General features: G+C 34.8%; 1 protein-coding gene across 2 annotated transcripts in view; it reads left to right on the top strand.

Annotated features, from left to right (window-relative positions):
• Positions 1-18594, top strand: part of TFPI (tissue factor pathway inhibitor) — a 35693-nt gene extending 17099 nt beyond the window's left edge. The window contains exons 5-8 of one of the 2 annotated variants that reach the window (XM_065880977.1): positions 1661-1837; positions 2517-2612; positions 17634-17813; positions 18488-18594. In XM_065880977.1, the coding sequence (XP_065737049.1) occupies positions 1661-1837; positions 2517-2612; positions 17634-17813; positions 18488-18594 (560 nt within the window). Of the gene's footprint in view, positions 1-1660; positions 1838-2516; positions 2613-7059; positions 7185-17633; positions 17814-18487 lie in introns of those variants that run through there. The other variant, XM_065880978.1, reaches the window with a different exon arrangement.
• The last annotated feature ends 983 nt before the right edge of the window (positions 18595-19577 follow it).

The raw sequence follows: 19577 nt of genomic DNA, 5'->3' as shown, positions 1-19577 counted from the left end.
CTTACATTTAGGTCTTTAGTCCATTTTGAGTTTGTGTATGGTGTTAGGGAGTGTTCTAATTTCATTCTTTTACATGTAGCTGTCCAGTTTTCCCTGCACCACTTATTGAAGAGGCTGTCTTTTCTCCATTGTATATTCTTGCCTCCTTTATCAAAGATAAGGTGTATTATAAAAATTTAAAGAAGTAGGATTTTTCCTTGTCCCATATATTAAACTTAACCATGGGAAGAATAGTTACATTCACCTTAACAAACAAGAGGCAGTAAACAATGAACAAAATAACTTTCAAATTTGTACTTTGAGAAGTCATAGAAAATAGATATTTTACTCTATATTAAAATAGGATGTTTTAATTAATAAAACAATTTTTTTCATAGGGGATTGGTTTTTCTACTGTTGCAGAAATCATTAACATTATTAAATACATACTGTTTTTATAATAAAGCACTCGTGAATATTGCTTCCCTGAGATAAATGCAGGATGCTTTAAGATGTGAAAAGATGCTACTGTTCATTTTTGCAGCTATGGTAATATACAGTTGCAGGGGGAAAGAAATGGGGATATTGGAACTTTGCCCTAAAAAAATTCAAGCCCAATATATCTTGCAATCATCATAATTTTGAAAATAATTTATTGCTTTTCTTTCCAGAGTATGCATGTAAACAAGGCTTGTAATGTAGATCACAGTGGTACAATTTTGTGACAGCTATGTTTAGCCTGGTTTGGAGCACTATCAAAGAATGGGTATTAGACTTTTTCAAAAGCCTCTCCAATCCCTGAACATGTATTTCCTGTCTGCCTCTGCACTATTGGAGTCATTCCAATGCCTGGAAGAAAAATAAGAGACACAGTAGAGGAGGATGTCATACCTAATACAGATATTAATTTCAGCATAAGAATTCAGGAAATTCTAAGTATAGCCATGAAAACTTCCATACCCCTCAAAGCTTCTCCCTTTTTTAAAAATTGAAACCATTCTAATGAAGCAACAAAGTATACTTAAATGAGACTGCACACCTGAAAAATAAGAAATGTTTATAGATCTTTCCTAAATGTTGATGCACATAAGCTTAATAAAAATAATTAAACCGGGCTTCCCTGGTGGCGCAGTGGTTGAGAGTCCGCCTGCCGATGCAGGGGACGCGGGCTCGTGCCCCGGTCCCGGAGGATCCCACATGCCGCGGAGCGGCTGGGCCCGTGAGCCATGGCCGCTAGGCCTGCCCGTCCGGGGCCTGTGCTCCGCAAGGGAGAGGCCACAGCTGTGAGAGGCCCGCGTACCGCAAAAAAAAAAAAAAAAAAAATAATTAAACCAAATTTTTGCCATAATATTTTGGACTTCCAAACCAAGGGTAAAAAGACCCAATATCTTTTATTCTCTCAGTTCATGAAAGAGCTGATAGTTAATGCCCTACTAATTTACTATGAGAAATTTAGAATTTGAAATTCCAATAGACACAATGTATGACAATAGTTGTAACTCCCTTATTCTAAATGTCACAGTAGATATAGTTGTGGATAAAGTTATATTTTACCTTTTATCTTTATCTTTTCATATTTGCTCCTTAAATAATTTCAACTTAACCATTTATATTTTTAATTAACATAATTAAATTATTAACAAAAAGGAATATTGCTTTCTGACATTTTTATAATTTCTAGAAAAGCCAGATTTCTGCTTTTTGGAAGAAGATGCTGGAATCTGTCGAGGTTATATTACTAGGTATTTTTATAACAATCAATCAAAGCAGTGTGAACGCTTCAAGTATGGTGGGTGCCTTGGCAATCTCAACAACTTTGAATCACTGGAAGAATGCAAGGACTCCTGTGAGGACACATGTACGTTCATTTCTCATCTCTTTTTACTTCATTTTATAGGCATTCTTTTTAAAATAAGGCGTCCTAGAGGATGTTCAGGCTTACCCAGATTTTGTTGCAGCCATGCAAATGAAGATCCACTGTAGTCACTCTTAATCTGATAGAAATTAGTCACCATGTTAGTTTATTTAAGAAACAGATAATTAAGAAATTTATAGTGGAAATTATTTCCATAGAAATTGTTTTTAGGTTACATTATTTAATTTTCCGTTCTGAGAATACTGTAGTACAATTTAGGCACAAGAGTAGGACTGCTGAAATCCCTTAGGCTTATAAAAATTTGGGAGCGCATGGTTCTTTAGAAACTACCACCTAAAATCAGTCAGTTTTATCTGAGCCTAAAATTAATTAAAGGAGTGACTTAAACATTAATTGTTACCTTTTTTGTTTTGACAAAGAACCACAAAGTTACTCGTGGAAATATTATAGTATAAGATACATATGTAAAGATATAAAGATATATATATCTTATATATATGAGATATAAAGATGTATAAAGATTCACTAATTTAACATACCAATGTGAATAAAATTTCTAGACATCTACTTTTCTTAACACAACTTCTGTGCTTTGCTTTATGCGAACAATTATGAGCTTGTGAAAATGTCTTCTATTTTAATTGGCTGTATTTTTTTCCAGTGAATGATTTCCAGGTGGATGATTATAGAACCCAGCTTGATGCTGTGAATAATGACTCCTTGACTCCCCAGCCTACCAAGGTACCCAGCTTCTTCGGTAAGACTCTCTTTTAATTGCTGCCAGAAAAATATTATCATGGTAACAATAGAAATAGAATGTATATGAGAACTATGCTTATTAGAAAATTATACTTCTTTTTTTATTGAATAGTAGGTGTGTTGAATAATAGGTGTGTTGAATAATACTGAGATTCAAAATTGCTTAAGACCTTTTGTCCCAGAAAAGTGATAATTTTCCTAATCTATTTTAAAGTATGCTTTGTAGTAGGCTTTTGATTACATATCCCATGAAAACTTTTACATGATATTTAACTCTGCACCAAATTTATCTTATAAAATAATGCTAGGAATTATCAACTTCATCATTGTAATGGCAGCAGTGTGTCAAAAGCATCCTAAAGTGTTCTTAAATTGAGCATAGCATCGGAGAAGTTCTCTGGTGTTAGTCACAGGACAGATTAGGAATTCGGTGACTAACCATCCGTGAGGCTATATCACTCTGAGAGAATTTTCTTTTGGATGTATGCAGAACACTTTTCTGGACTCTGTCCTGTCAACATATTTGTCAAATTTAAAGAAACATACAGGAAATATGCTCACAAAAATGCAGAGCTGGGAAAATAATGGAAATACTGGAAAACATAACCAGACACCACAAATATCTAGACAGAAACAACCTAAAAAGTTGAAAGTTAATGGGATGAATGTAATTCTTTCTAAATTTAAAAAGTCACAAGTGCTTATTCAGAAATTGGAGATTTTGCTTGGAAGCAGTCCGTATAAGTGTTAAACGTAAAGGTGGCATATGTTGAGAGTTCTGCGGCTATTAAAATTTCAGCCTTAGGGTAAAAAGAGACATAGTGTCTGGGGCACAGGTTCTCTACCCCAGCCATGTGTCAGAATCGGATGAGGTTCAGAACCAGAATGTCTTTGAGCATCTTTTTTTACAAAAAACAAACAAGCAAGCAAAACTTCTGCCCAGATGGATTTAAAGGACTGCAAATGTTGTCTGTGATTTATCTAGAATGAGAAATATAGTCCTACATTGACCTGATGATGTCTGTGGACTTGCTTCAGCCCTGAATGCCATACCTTAGAAGTCACTGGACTGAGACTTAGGACTGGAAAGTGTAAGGAGATGTGAGATCTAAGAGAGAACATTATATATACTCTCAGTACTTGAAACACTGTCATGTGAAAGGAAAATTAAATTCTGTACATGCCTCACTCAATCTTCTCCATTTCAGTCTTCCCTGTCCATATCCCCCCGGTTCCTTATCTCCCTCAACCCAGCCTAAGAATCAGAATTAATGAATGAAATCTAAAGTACAAATTTCTTTCTGTAAAGTGTTTATTTTTAATGTGAGGTCTTCAAAAATGAATGAGTGCTTCAGTGACTAAATTCCCCAAGTTGCAGGCATTCAAATAGTGTTCCAATAGTACTTGCATTGTCATAAAGGGCATGCAAAATTTCAGAGGGAGTTAGTATATTCAAAATGCCTTCAGGTCTTTAGATTTTATAATTAGAGCAGTGAAGTATTACATCTGTCACTGCTTGCAATTATATAAATACATTTTATAATAAATTAAGAAAATACAGTTCTATGTTTATGTAAAAACTTGTTCAACGTTTTAGCAAATGTGTAAGGTTCTCCGTGGATATTAGGTTCTTTTGAAAAGATGTAAACCCTTTAAGGTTTTGATTCAGTGTACAGGAATAAGAATATGCCCCGCAATACAAATAGAATAGCATTCATTTAAAATTCTTTTCATTAAAAACAATCCTCAGGTATTTGAATATTCCAAAAATATAGCTAGATTGTGTTATTGTTATTAAGTGAAATATTTATAAATATAATTTTAATGTTTCTCTTTCTGATGATAATAGAAAAACATTTTAGAAATTTTGTTCAATGTTACTGGAAAATGGTTTGGTAATATTTTTAAATTGCTATTTATTCTCAACCATAATATTGCAAATTAGCATGAGAATATATATTTTCCAGTGAACCCTCTTGACTCAAGATATTTGAATGCTTATTAAGCACAACTGAGGTTTAATCTTCTCCTTTCATTTCCATATTTCAATATTAATAGGCTACATAGGTGACCTCAAATATTGAAACTTGCTCTTGCTTAAAGAGGTTTTTGTTTTGTTTTGTTTTGTTTTTGCGGTACGCGGGCCTCCCACTGTTGTGGCCTCTCCCATTGTGGAGCACAGGCTCTGGACACGCAGGCCCAGCAGCCATGGCTCATGGGCCCAGCCGCTCCGCGGCACGTGGGATCCTCCCGGACCGGAGCACGAACCCGTGTCCCCTGCATCGGCAGGCGGACTCTCAACCACTGTGCCACCAGGGAAGCCCTAAAGAGATTTTTTATAAATGTTTTGTAAGCATGGCCCTGTGCAAAAGTGAGAGCAAATTATTTGATTTTGATTTTTTGTCCTGAATTGTGAGGATCTCTGCATAGTTACAATAAATATGTGCTCAGTACATGTGGGAGAGAAATAATTCTAACACAGTATCTCTAAATGTATGCAGTTCTGTGTAAGATCTTCAAAATGAAAGACTGTCACAACTGGTTCTTCTTGACTTTCCTGCTGGGATTGGCACTAAAATATAGTGGATAAGAGAAATGACTCTGAGCCTGAAGACTTGGTCTCAGATCCCATTTCTTTCACTTACTAGCTGTGCAACCTTAAGATAATTCTTAACCTCTCAGAACCTTATTTTTTCCCACTGCAAAATGAGGATGTTAATAATATAGTACTTACCTCATAGGTTTTATTGTGAGGTGAAATCAGTCAATATACATAACTTGCTTAGGACAGTACCTGATAACCTATTGATAACCTACATAAGTATGATTTATCATTATTACCCACGTAATTCAGAGCAATACAAGCCTTAGTTCCCAGGTCTTAGTTTCTCATCTGTAAAACAACTCTTTGTAAATTCCCATTTGCAGGAAAAGGTGGTATTTCAGCCACTTATAAAATCTCTAATTATTTAAATAAGTGCTTCAGTACATATACAGTAAAAAAAATTACAATTAACCTTTAAAAGAGAATTCACAATAGAACTAAATACATATGTGGGAACTTAAACAGTTCAAATGTGTTTCCTAGAAACAAACTGAGAATATTGGCATGCAGAAGTATCATGGGGCTTTGAAACCAAAAGAATTTTATTTGTAAGATTTTTCTTTATAGTTTTCATTATTTCCAGCTTTCCAAATTTTCAGAATTCTGCCACCAGTTTTCCATTTATTTCAGCTTGAGCATTTGGTAATCTCTTTTGATCACTTCTGTTCTAGTCAGTCATTAAATTCTATTGCTTTTTCTGATGAAATGTCCATTCTCATCTTCTACATTTTCAGTCTAACCTGTTTCCTTCAGACTATCAATCCTTCATGTTTAGATTACAACAATCATATGTCAACCAAACTGGGATGCTAATAGAAATGAAAGGAGAATGCTAAAAAAAATTTTATTTATTTAAAATATATACATATAGACAGAAAATTGGGTTTGTCATTTTGGTGGATAAATATTATAGTTTTATTTTAAAACATTTCAATTTTTAAAAAGCACAATATGTTGGAACATGATATACCAAAAAATAAGCATGAACTAATACTAGCTCTGGCAAACCAGATGTTATAGACATTAGATAGGTAGATAAGGAGGATAAATAGATATCACAGAGTTTAGCTATAACTCCGATATACTACATATATTATTAATATAGTCATATACCAGGCATAAGTCAAGTAAAACATTTTATGTATATGTGTGTATATGTGTAGACATAAAAGACGGAGATGGAGAATCAGAGCTATATATAACATGTATAAGATATGACCTTTTTTGACATGACTGGCCTACTTAGATACATTCATTATATTAGAGTCAAGCAAATTTACATATTTCTCTTGCTTTATAGAAAAGCTTTTTATTTTTTATTTTTATTTTTTTTTAGAAAAGCTTTTTAACTAAATGGATACATTTTTTCCCCATGTTAATTTAGCCTCATCCACTTGGCTTAAATTTGTCTGTTATCTGTCTACCTATTCCAGATTTTGTCTCACTATCCTGTAAATAAAAAAGTTTTTTGTCCATTCAGAATAGATATAGTCATTAAACACAAATTATCCACTCTCTTCATTATTATTAAACACAAGTTATCCACTGCTTTCTCCCACCTAAAACTCACTGGCCTTTCTCATCGTATCTAAGCTGCTTTTTTACCACCATAAGGAAGACTTCTTCCTCTCTCTTTCCCCTGGCTTTTTATTTTGATTCATTTAATATTTATATTGCTTGATGTGTCAGCTCTGCCTCACTGACTAGATTACAAGTTTTTTGAAGGAAGAGACCATGGATTATATATTTTGTAGACTTCCCTCCCCTAGTGTTTATCCCACTGTTAGGCACAGGATAGAAGACTAATATTTTTTTTATTTATTAATTTTGTAATCCACAGTTACAACAGAAAGAACAAATGACGGTTGGAAGAATGCTGATCACACTTACCAAGTCTTTCTGAACATCTGCATTCATGCATCCATATTCATTTTAAGATTACATAGCATTTTATGCATATGTTAATAATTGTTTTTTGGTATTTCTTTAATATTTATATGGTATATGTGATGCCTTTCATAGGATACTATTAATAAAGTTTTAATATTTATATGCATAGAGTTAATATATTCCTCTCAATATATCTCTTTGATAAACATCTAACTAGCAAAGAAAAACAACTAATGTTTTCAAGTGTTCATATTAGTACTGGGCCTTTTGAGTGACCTTGACTCATTCATGAAAAAAGTGGATTATCCTTCTGCTGCTCATAGCTTCCTTTGCTTCTGTATATCAACTGTTTTTTTTTTTTTTTTTTTTTTCTGCGCGGGCCTCTCACTGCTGCGGCCTCTCCCGTTGCGGAGCACGGGCTCCAGACGCGCAGGCTCAGCGGCCATAGCTCACGGGCCCAGCCGCTCTGTGGCATGTGGGATCCTCCCGGACCGGGGCACGAACACATGTCCCCTGCATCGGCAGGCAGACTCTCAACCACTGTGCCACCAGGGAAGCCCCTGTATATCAACTCTTAATAGCTGTCTTGGAACTACACCAGCTATATGATATTTCGGAAAGAAAAACTTTGAGTAGACTTCAAAAGTCTATTGCCGGGCATCCCTGGTGGCGCAGCGGTTGAGAATCCGCCTGCCGATGCAGGGGACACGGGTTCGCGCCCCGGTCCAGGAAGATCCCACATGCCACGGAGTGGCTGGGCCCGTGAGCCACGGCCGCTGAGCCTGCGCATCCGGAGCTTGTGCTCCGCAACGGGAGAGGCCACAACAGTGAGAGGCCCGCGTATCGCAAAAAAAAAAAAAAAAAAAAAAAAGTCTATTGCCAACCCAGTCTGGTACTTGCTATTTAAGAAAATGAACATCTATAAACCTGACCTAGTCCCATGTTGCTTCCTGGAAGCCTCCAGGTCAAGGGAGAATGATTGGATGGTATTCTGAAGACCATTTGGGTACTTGGAACTCTATGTCTCTCCTGACTGTATTCATTGTATGACCTAGTGGCCAGATTCCATATATATGTGAAAAAAATGGGTAGAAAAGACACACACACACACACACACACACACACACACACACACACACACACACATCTTTTTAAAATGTTGGTTATCAGCCTTCTGGAAGAGGTGTTATGCTCGGAAATTGCCTGATTGACACCAAACACCATTACTGATATGGTCAATTTACAGATTTGCAAGAGAATGTTGTCACCTATTTGGCCTCTTGTTGAAGATGTGGTTACATAAAGGAGACTATTACAACCATGGAAATTTTTTGGAAAGAAAATGACCTCCATCAACTGAAGAGTTACACACTTAGCTGTATACCACAATCACTAAGCAGTGTCAACAATTCTGGAAAACCCCACTCATCAACAACCCTCTTCCATAGTCCCAAAGAAGTATCCTGTTTTTCATACTGTGTTCTCAAACCAAGAAGCACAGAAACTTCCCTCATAATCTAAATATTCCTGCGTGGTGAATCAGGTGCCTTCAAGCTGGCTTTACAAAAATTGATAACAACTTGTGGTAAGGATTCATCAGACCTACTATTTCTTGGCAGGAGATCTGGTGAGAAACAAAAATGTAGCACTTCATCTCTGCCAAGAGTGCTGCCATCTGACTATAGTCACTCTAGGTGACCACTGACTACTTTTGCTAATCCTTTTCTTCCTGAACCATCTCTGGTTTTAACAAGGATAAATTTTTTGCCCCAGTCATAAGATTCCTCCAGAGAAGTGTTTCTAAATATATGGATACCTTTAAAAGAGAAAATTCACAGACCTCCATTTTGAAAACCAAATTATTTTGAATGCCATTAATTTTATATGAACAAGTAAAATGGTAGGAATAAACTTCTTTGGCATGTGACCATTATACAACTATAAATCAAAACTTATTCAAAAATGAATACAATACAAACTACAAACTAATAAATTAATAATACTAATTCATTGATTTATTTGATGGCACATGCTTTTGGCTAAAAAGGAAAAAATCCCTATATTATGATTTTGGTATGGACTGCTATAGGACATGTTAGGAATGAGATAGGAATAGGTTAGAAAACCCTGTGCTGCTCTGTGTTGCGTGTAAGCCTTTGCCCTTTTTCTATTTGAATGCTGGACAATCTTTGCAGGGATGAATTTGAGAAGCATTGATATAAAATGTATATTTTAGGAAAATTCCAACTTTATCTTTCCTAGGGACACAGCAGAATGAAGTTTCTAGTTTCCTATCACATCTTAATGCTATTAAATGGATCCGACTGGCCAGTGCAAATATGATCAGAGAGGGCATAAAATCCTGGAACTTTGGTCTATTTCCAGAATCTGCCCAGGCTGAACATGCCAACTCAATAATTCTTGCCTTCAAATGTTTGAGCTCTCTGAATACAGTTTGGTTCAGCACTGTTACTCCCAAAACTTGTCTTCAGCCTCCTTGTTTGATGACCTGTTTTGATTAGGTATATTTCTCCTGTACAACTTGATAAATTCCAACTCCACTCACATAACTGAGGGTGAGAAGCTTCTAAGACATACTGAATCTGAGCTTCAAAGAAGAGAGACTTTGAGGATGAAACATAAAGGATAAGTTGTGACAACTTTCATTTTACCTAATAATTATTAAAATATATTTGCTCAGTTATTTTTATTTTCTAGTTAGTTTTCAGAAGACATATCATAGTGGTTAAGAACATTGGCTTTATGGGCAGAAAGATGTGGTTTAAATTCCAGTTCTGCTATTGCAGACTCTCTCTGTGGCCTTGAAAAAAATTACACAACTTTCAGCCTCAGGTGCCTCATTTGTTATACGTGAAGAGTGATAGCTCATAAAATTTCGGGGAAGATTGTAATGACTTATCTTAACCCAGTGTTTAGCACAAATAAGAGCTCAAAGGTATTAATATTTGAATTTTCCATGATGGTGGTATCAATGATTATCCAGTATCAACAGAGGTTTAAAGCAGGAAAAAATAAAATAATCAGGGGTATCATTTGTATGCACTTTATTAGTAATAATTTTTAATACAACTAAAGTATGTAACCTCGATTTGAAGTATCTGTATTTAATATACTTAATACTATGATTACCTGAAATAACATAAAGCACTTGTAAAATTCAAACATAATTATAAAATGCCAATACCTATCTCGTGTCTTTGGGTCTTATTTCTAATCAGAGGACTTGCAAACCTGTGTTTCCAACTTTATCTTATGACTTTAGGTAAAGATCTGTTATGTTTCTAAATTTCCATTCAGTTCAATAATAATTGAGTGCCTTCTATATGACAGGATTTGTCATGCAGACTGGGAGTTTAATAATAATAAATAAGAGGGTGGTTTTGTCTTTTACAGGCATGCCTTAGAAATAGGGGCATGCATAGATGAAGGGAGGACATAGTCATGATGTTGAACTTGCACTGAAGGATTGTCAAAATTAAAATTTTCTGTCTTCTCAAAACCTGAGTTCCATCTTCTATCTAACATCTTGGACTTGTTTGCCTAGGTGCTGGCTGATCCATAGGCATAGTTCACAATTCCGTCTTCATTCAGGGAATTTTCTAAGTAAAGCCACATTGAAAGAAAGCCATGATAAAATGACAAATTTTGAAACTACTGACTATATTTTATACTCTAATTATATTTCATAATACATTAGAAATATTCCATCTTCTAAGTCAACCAGTCTAGAAATATTAGAATTACCTTCTCTCTAGCTGTCTCACTACCCACATTCACTCTGGTGCTTAATTTTAGCCATTCCCACTGTAACTGCTTTAGTTAGGGTTATCTTATATTCTCCTCTATTGAGTCCCCCAGTAGGGGACTCCTCTATCCAGTCCCCTACTGGATGCAGCTGACATATGCCTGGTTGTGTTTGTTTCACGCATAAAGATAGATCAGAATTGGTCTCTTTCATCCTTTTATATGTTCAGTCATTTATTAATGTCTACATCATAAAAACCAAATATATTAGTATTCAAGGACCTTCTTAATTTTGTCTAAATCTGCTTTTCCAGCCTTGTGTCCCACTATACTCTCCATGCACTCTGCTCTTCAGATAGCTTGGAGTTTGTGAAGTACTTCAACAAACCAAGAATATTCGGACCTGTGCTTTCCTTCACCTATATTCCCTCTACCTCCTTTGCTTATTAAAATTTCTTGAAAGCTGATCAAGGGACTAAATAAGCATTACTTTTCACCTTTTACTAAAATTTTATAGGGTTTTCAATGTTGCAGATATGAAGAAAAGTTTTTCTAATGTATTATAAGGTATAATTATCTTAGTATAAGTTTACTCATAAGAGTCTCATAATTTGTGATTTTACTATGGCTTTCTTCCTTTGTGGCTTTATTTAGAGAAATCCCTGGATGAAAATAGTTTTGTGAACTTTGTCCCTGGATTAGGCAATATCTAGGCAAGGGAATCCAACCCAATAAATATCAACCTAATTTCCCTTCCTCCTGTTTAATCTGTGGGGCTTCATTGTCTGGGCAAGGTTTCTGACAGTCTATTTCCCCATGACCTGTCAGTTTCAAGTGCTCTGGCAGCTTACCTTTTACATTTCAACCTCAGCTAAGTGGCCCAGTACACACAGAAAAAAGAAAGTTCCATAGTGCTTGTTTTCCCATTCCCTGCCCTCTTTTCTATATGGCATGTCAGTTTCTACCCATTTAACACCAGTTCTACCTAGTGAATGGAGATACATGCTTTCCCTATAGTACAAAGTTACTATCTGTAAATAGTAAATTTACAAGTGACAGGTTTATTCTTCATTCCTAATCTGAAATAGATTCTAATCTCTAGCCTTTCTTTATGACCCCATAACACTGGTATCCCCCTAAAAATATTTTTATTATATAATATCTCTAATATTTATTATATATTTTATTATTACATAATTTGAGCATTATAATTGAAGACAACTTGCAAAAAATACAAAAGTAGAAGAAAAAATTAGCCATATTTGCATTACGTGGAGACACTCACCATTAATATTCTAACATATTTCCTTTTACTATTTCTTTGCTATTTTTGTTTCCAACTCATCATGAAGTAAATAAAATACTGTAAAAGTAGCTTCTGGAGGATCCCCAGCAGTATAGAATAGGCTTAGCACAAAAGAATCTATTTTGCAGAGTTGTAAACTCTAAGCTCCCTACCTCATAAAAACATCTCTACAGTGATCACCTTTCCCACTGATTACATACCCTCTCAGCTTTTTGTGTGTGTTTATATATGTATATGTATGTGCTTAATTTTGGGGTGTTGACACAAAAAGATAAACTATCATATTTTATTGATTGTGAGGTACATATTTTTCCATGTTTTAACATGGTTCAGATCATGATGAAACTTGTAACTTATGGTATGTAACAGTGTAATTGTATTTTTTTTTCTTTATAAGCAGTGCATAAAATAATGGTGCATCTTAAAATCAATGGCACCTTAGGTTCTGTAAATTTGCAGAACATTTGAGTAATGAGCAATTACTTTCACTTTTGTGGGTATGAAGAGAAAATAAAAGCAACAAATGGTAAATAAACACAATGCAGTAAGGTCCAAGTTTGTTAAAATTTTTAGGCACTTTTCTTTTTGTTAAATTGTTTAGGCACTTTTAAACACTATTGTAAAGGTATAAATTTATATAAACTTTTAGTGGAAAAGGCAACAGCATCTACCAAATTATAAATTGAATATAGCTTTTGCACAATTCTAATTTTAGAAATATCTCCTAGAAATATCTGAACCAGTATATAAGGATGTTCATGAGCCACTGTCTGGAACTGAAAAAAATAAACGGAAGTAATCTATGTATACACAATAATGGATTAAATATACTGTAGTCAATTCAAAAAATTAAATACTGTGCATACATTAAAAAGAATGAGGTAGTAGGGCTTCCCTGGTGGCCCAGTTGTTGAGAGTCCGCCTGCCGATGCAGAGGACACGGGTTCGTGCCCCGGTCCGGGAAGATCCCACATGCCGCGGAGCGGCTGGGCCCGTAAGCCATGGCCGCTGAGCCTGCGCGTCCGGAGCCTGTGCTCCGCAAAGGGAGAGGCCACAACAGTGAGAGGCCCCCGTACCACAAAAAAAAAAAAAAAAGAATGATGTGTACAGATGAAGAAATGTGGAAGCAAGCCAGAAAATATTATCAAATATAATAATGAGACAGAACAGTATACTAATATGTTTGCATATGCAAACGATTTGGGGGAAGATATTCCCAAACCACTGGTGGTGGTTTAAAGGGCAAGGGTCAAATTATGGAGAACTTTTGTTTTATATTTGTCATACTTTTATATTATTTCAACATTTTACAATGATAAAGTATAATTAGAAAATAAAAATCTTTTTCTTCACAATAAAATTATGGGAAAAAAGAATTTGTTGTTCAAAGGAAAGATTTGTTATTCAATTCCCTAAAACAATCTCAGAAGACAAAAAATAATTTATTCAACAAGTGATGAGGTAGTTCCTAAAACCTAAGTTCGTTGGTAAAATAAAAGCCTAAATATAGGCATGTAAAATGGGACAGTAAGAGAGACACCATAGTAAAGATTCAAGTGAGTACGAAATTCAAAGTTTAGTGTATAAGTTTCAAAGCAATTGCATAAGGCACTTTACATATAAAACTGGCTCTGGAGCATCACCTTATAGTTTACCAGTCATACTACATCATGGCAGCTCCTGGCAGAATATAAGTGGATCCTGAATTCTGAAATCTATCATAGACCCTCTAAATGGAAGCTATCCAAATTGTTATTAATGGCGAGATCAAGACAGAATGCATTTGGTTATTAAATTACTTTGGAAAAGAACAGAAGTCAGGTTAGCGTCTTTTTATTCGATCTTAAACTTCTGTGAATAATTATAATCTAGACCAAAATATCACATTGTGCAACTACTTCAAAATCTTTATATTTTCTTTCACTGTAGATATCAAAGTCTGGATTTTGAATAGGTGAGTGCCTGTGTTTATCTAGAATAAATACGTTAATTGAAAACAGTCAAGCTTATCTCCTCACAGGGGGCAAAAATATTTCTATTTCCTCACCTTTGGAGATTGAATCAGATGATAATCAAGGACCCAAAAAATCCTTGGAGCTAAAATGTCCTTGAGAAACCATCTGCTTCATTATTTTAATTCTGTTGTTTATGCTAAAATAATCCAATGATAGTCTTAACTGCTTAGAGTTTAAATGATTTTAGGAGAAACAGATTAGTTTATGTAGTGGGTATAATTCATGTTTCTGAAGAGTAATGACATTGTGAAGACTCCCCAACTGATGATAATTTATTGCATTATTAAATACATAATTTTTAAAATTTAAAATACAACATTCTTAGTGATTAATTTCAAGCTTTAACCCCCTAATCAAAATATTCTTACTTCTCTATATTGACCTGGGTCAAATGTGAGTTGTGTTTGATGATCTGTGTAGGTAGTGATTAAAACAGGACAAATAAATGAGATAGACAAACAGCTGTCATCGGGTCAGTCATGGACAGACACTTTATGAGTAGGAGCTGCTATCTGGTAAGAGGGACAATTCAAGTCTGCACACCAGATGCCAGGCTGTCAGAAAGCAGCATTCCACACATCCTCTGATTCAGAAGTCACAAAGAGCTTCGGGTAGAGGCAATCTGATGCCTGGGACAATTTAACAGGTAGAAAAACTCTTTTTGATGGATCTGTGCTGTCAACTGTCTGTTTGCTTTCAAACTAATCCCCTGCCTTCTTCATGCTCTTTCTTTGGCTTCTGAGTAGATTTGGTCAGTGGCAAACTGTTGGAAGACTGGGTCGTCAAAGGAATACAGACGCTCCAGTACATCTCTCCACCAAAACTGTGGTGTATGCTTCATGGTTTCAGATCCCACTGGAGAGATCATTTTGGTCCTAGCTTTCACAAGATGTTTGAGGCTCCTGGCCTGTGATAACAGAGACACATCCCTTGTTACCTTTAATCTAGGGACTGTAGCCCCAGACATCCAAGCCAACTTTTGCTCAAGTTGAAATGCCATTGATTTTGTTATGGGGCCAGTTTTACTCTAGATTGTAAGCAAAAAGAAGGACGATTTTGCTCCCTGTCATCAGAAAACTCTCTCTGTCCCGGAATAAGGAACTTTAGGTAGGGCATTGCTATTAAGACATAATAACTAGCATTTGAAAAGAAGTGTACAACTTACAAGTACATCCATATTATTATTTTCAACTTACTGAGGGCTAATGACATCTTGTGTACAAAATGCTAAAGTGAAATTGATGTATAAATCATATCATAATACTTACACATATACTATGAAGCATCTGTGGGTGCTTTCTGAGGATAATTTTTCAAAGAATAGCAATTTCCTCTGTTTCTCAAATCAGGCTAATTGCTTGTGGGGTATTTCATTTGTTTCTGAACATAGGTGGTGACTTTGGATGACTCATGGAATTAGAAGTGGTGGCAACTGATAACCATCTCATCATCTCATATTCTTGGCTGTGGATTAATGAGAATCCACAACATACCTATTGGAAAAGCTTGCACAATATTGGACTCAATTAGAACATATCTCTCCTAGGTTGTTAGAAATTTCCTCTTACTTGAGCCATTGTTGGGGCAAAAAGACCTTGACATTTTCTAAAAAATTAAGCACACATTCTCACCAAGCACATTTTAAATTTGATTTATGATGGCAATAATCATGCACTGTAACCCCCAAATGGGGTGAGGCCAAACATAAATTAGACTACATGATTTTGAATGATGTTTTATAGATCCTAGGAGTTTCTTTTAAAATCAGTGTCTAGGGCTTCCCTGGTGGCACAGTGGTTGAGAGTCTGCCTGCCAATGCAGGGGACACGGGTTCGTGCCCCGGTCCGGGAAGATCCCACATTCTGCAGAGCGGCTGGGCCCGTGAGCCATGGCCGCTGAGCCTGCGCGTCCGGAGCCTGTGCTCCACAACAGGAGAGGCCACAACAGTGAAAGGCCCACGTACCGCAAAAAAAAAAAAAAAAAAAAATCAGTGTCTACACACCTAGTCAAAGACTAAATAATACAAAAATTTTTAATGTGATTTCAGTTCTTGAATTGACAGAAAATGTCACCTTTCTACAATGTTTTATCATAAATTATTCCCATAGTATTCCCACTGCTTCTCTTATATGTTCCAGAATTTCTCTTTACATGAGACGTTATATCAAGACACTCTAATATTTAAATACATAGAAGGCAGGAGGTTATAAAATTGTGTTTATCAATTTAAGATCTTTTTCATTTTTTTCTCAAATTGTTTTATTTCTCTTTTAGTCTATTCACCTGGGGTTCACTTGCCATCAAACCACTTCTTGCTTTTTTGCACAACCTATTTGCCTTCATTGCTACTGGATTCCTCAAAGTTCTATTTTCTGCCAGTGATATACATTTAGCAAATCCCCTTCATCTGCATTTGCTGTACCACATCTCACTATTTGGCAAAGCCACCAAAGCTCTCTTTTATTGATTCCTGACCATCCACCAATTTACCTGCAGTACTGATTTACCAATAATATCAAGCAGTTTAGCTCCGCTACTGAAGAGTACCAGCTTCCCCTCACTGACAGGAATTCCAGAAGGAGCTAAAAATTATCATTGGGCTGAAACCATTTTTCTGCTTCGCCTTAAGGAAATGAGTTATCCTTTCATTACTCTAATTGCACGGTTTTTTTCCTTCTGTTTTTGAAAGTGGTTGGTCCCATTGACAGACCAGCCTGTCTGTCTGGTTTAAACCTGTAAATGTTTGATCTTTCCTGCCTTTAGCAATATTCCTTCCTTTGCAAAAATATCTAACTCATCTAGAACTGATGGTTCAATTCACAAGAAAACTTTATTACTAAGCCAGATCATCTCTTCTGAGCTCCTTTTCCAAAGCTTAAGGTTAGAATTTGCTATACCTGATTCCCTGCGCTTTAAATTGTGATATGTTATATCATTCAGAACTTTAGTCAGGGAAAGAACTCTTTCTCGGCTTCAGTTTGTGTCATACAATGAGTAAGGATTTTGCTCATCAGGACTTTTTTTGCAAAGTTGAATACTCATGAACAAATGATATGTAAACAATGATAATTTTTTTAAAAATTGATATGGTTAATAAATTTTCACAAATTAAATTGTTGAACAGTTGTTGTTTGTATTATGTACAACTAGTTTTGTCACATAAAGAGTAGCATTTGAAAAGAAGTGTACAACTTCTTTTCCTTTCCTTTAACAAATGTACCTACTTTTACATTTATTGGAGAAAGGTGTCAGTATAGTGGACACTTGGAGATTGGTTAAACATTTTCCTGGAATTGAAATACATGAATTTTGTTACTTTAATTCATTCAGATTACTGTTTTACATAAACATGCCAGAAGACTAATCTATAAACAATAAATATGAAAGTTTCAGATTAACTGTCATATATGGCTTACCATGTTTTCTTGATGTTTTTAGAATTTTATGGCCCCTCCTGGTGTCTGAGCCCAGCAGACAGAGGATTATGTCAAGCCAATGAGAGTAGATTCTACTACAATTCAATCATTGGGAAATGCCGCCCTTTTAAGTACAGTGGATGTGGAGGGAATGAAAACAATTTTACCTCTAAAAAAGCATGTCTTAAGACTTGTAAAAAAGGTATAGAGGACATTCTTCCTATTAATTCACTAGTGTTTAAGATAATAATTATATTGAAATTATGAATGAATTTTAATCTATGAACGTATGAAATGAGTTCTATTTATGATAAGAAACAGTATTATGATTTAAGTAAGTGTCCCCTTTTCAACTACATTTTGATAATATTGCCAGATATGTTAACTGTAATTCCTTTTAATGTGTCTTCATAGAAAAAAATCAATTTTAAACAAAATATTTTATTCTTTTAATATTTACATACTAAGCTTTCATTTTAAAGGATTATACCAAAATATCTTTAAGCTTTCTAATGCACAAAACTTTAATGTATTTACTTTCTTCTGACAATAAAAATGTTGCATATTTATAGAGTATTAATATGTAAATAAAAATCATCTATAACTCCACATAGCCACATGTCCACTTTAATAAAATGAGTATTATTTTGTAGCTCAAGGTGAATAATAAAAATCAATAATGATTACCCATTTATGCAAAGTGACATCCTTAGAAAGAGGTTGTTTACACAAAGATATAGACAAATTAAAGACTTTTAAACCAATTACATGTTTTTTGGTTTTAAACATTAAAAGATAATTTGAAGAAATTTTAGATTAAATGTTTTATTATGTTGTTACTTTATCATGCATAAATTTATTTATCTTCCTTTTTAGGTTTCATCCAAAGAATATCAAAAGGGGGATTAATTAAAACCAAAAGAAAAAGAAAGAAGCAGCCAGTGAAAATAGTATATGAAGAAATTTTTGTTAAAAAGATATAAATTTGTTACATTACAACATTATTTCTACTAAATATTTTGGATAAAACTTTTCTCTCCTGAAATCTTTTTAATGAATTTTTCATGAATTTTCTATGCATATATTACCTGCTATTAATGCATTTGCATTAGAGTTCCTTTACTTATCTGGTCAAATTGCTTATTCTATGGCTATAACTTATTAACTGTCTACTATGAACTTATTATTCTCTCAATCCCTTTCTAACTATCTGCCATTTAACTACAATTTATCATACAACTGACATCGAATCAGTCCATTTTACCATTTGGTGATCATCCTATTTGAGAATATGTTGTCACTTATTTGTTTTGATCATGTATACAATTATATTTTTCACAGCCTATGTCCAGATTAAGAAATACAACTATTAAAGATCAAGTGGTTTTGGGGTTTCACATCTAAAATAGTGGCAAGCATCTTCTTCTGATAAAGATCACTCAATTTGGAAAGATCATTCATTTGGAAAGAGCTGGTAATAACAGAATTCTGTCATGTGATTCCCTCCCTAGACATACTTTTTCTCCTTTTGCATTAACCAGTACCTCGAACAATCTTGAGCCAAACCATATCTGAACAAAGAAAGTCAACTCTACGTCATGTGCCTGCCTGATTTTGATTGATGTAACTTTTATTTGCTTATGGCTCATCATATCAGTAAAGATGGCTGAATAGCTGTGTGTTAAATACAGATCATGATAAGAAAAGACTTGGTGGGAAAGGGAATTTCTTAGTGGCAATCAAAAGGAAATTGTTTATGTACTTCCTAATTTTATGCTTGACAAACTTTTCTCTTACCAAAAATAGCAAGTATATTTAAAACTCCTGAAACCTATTCATTTATAATTAGGCTTTGCACACAAAGCAACCAGTAATTCATGCTTTTAAAACAAAGTCGTGTTATTTCTGTAGAAAAGGAAGAGAAAATTATCAGCAAGGAAGATTCTACTAGAAAACATATGTGTTA

This window comes from Phocoena phocoena, chromosome 7, assembly GCF_963924675.1.
Source record: "Phocoena phocoena chromosome 7, mPhoPho1.1, whole genome shotgun sequence".
Taxonomy (NCBI): Eukaryota; Metazoa; Chordata; class Mammalia; order Artiodactyla; family Phocoenidae; genus Phocoena; species Phocoena phocoena.
This window is presented reverse-complemented; position numbering and strand designations above follow the sequence as displayed.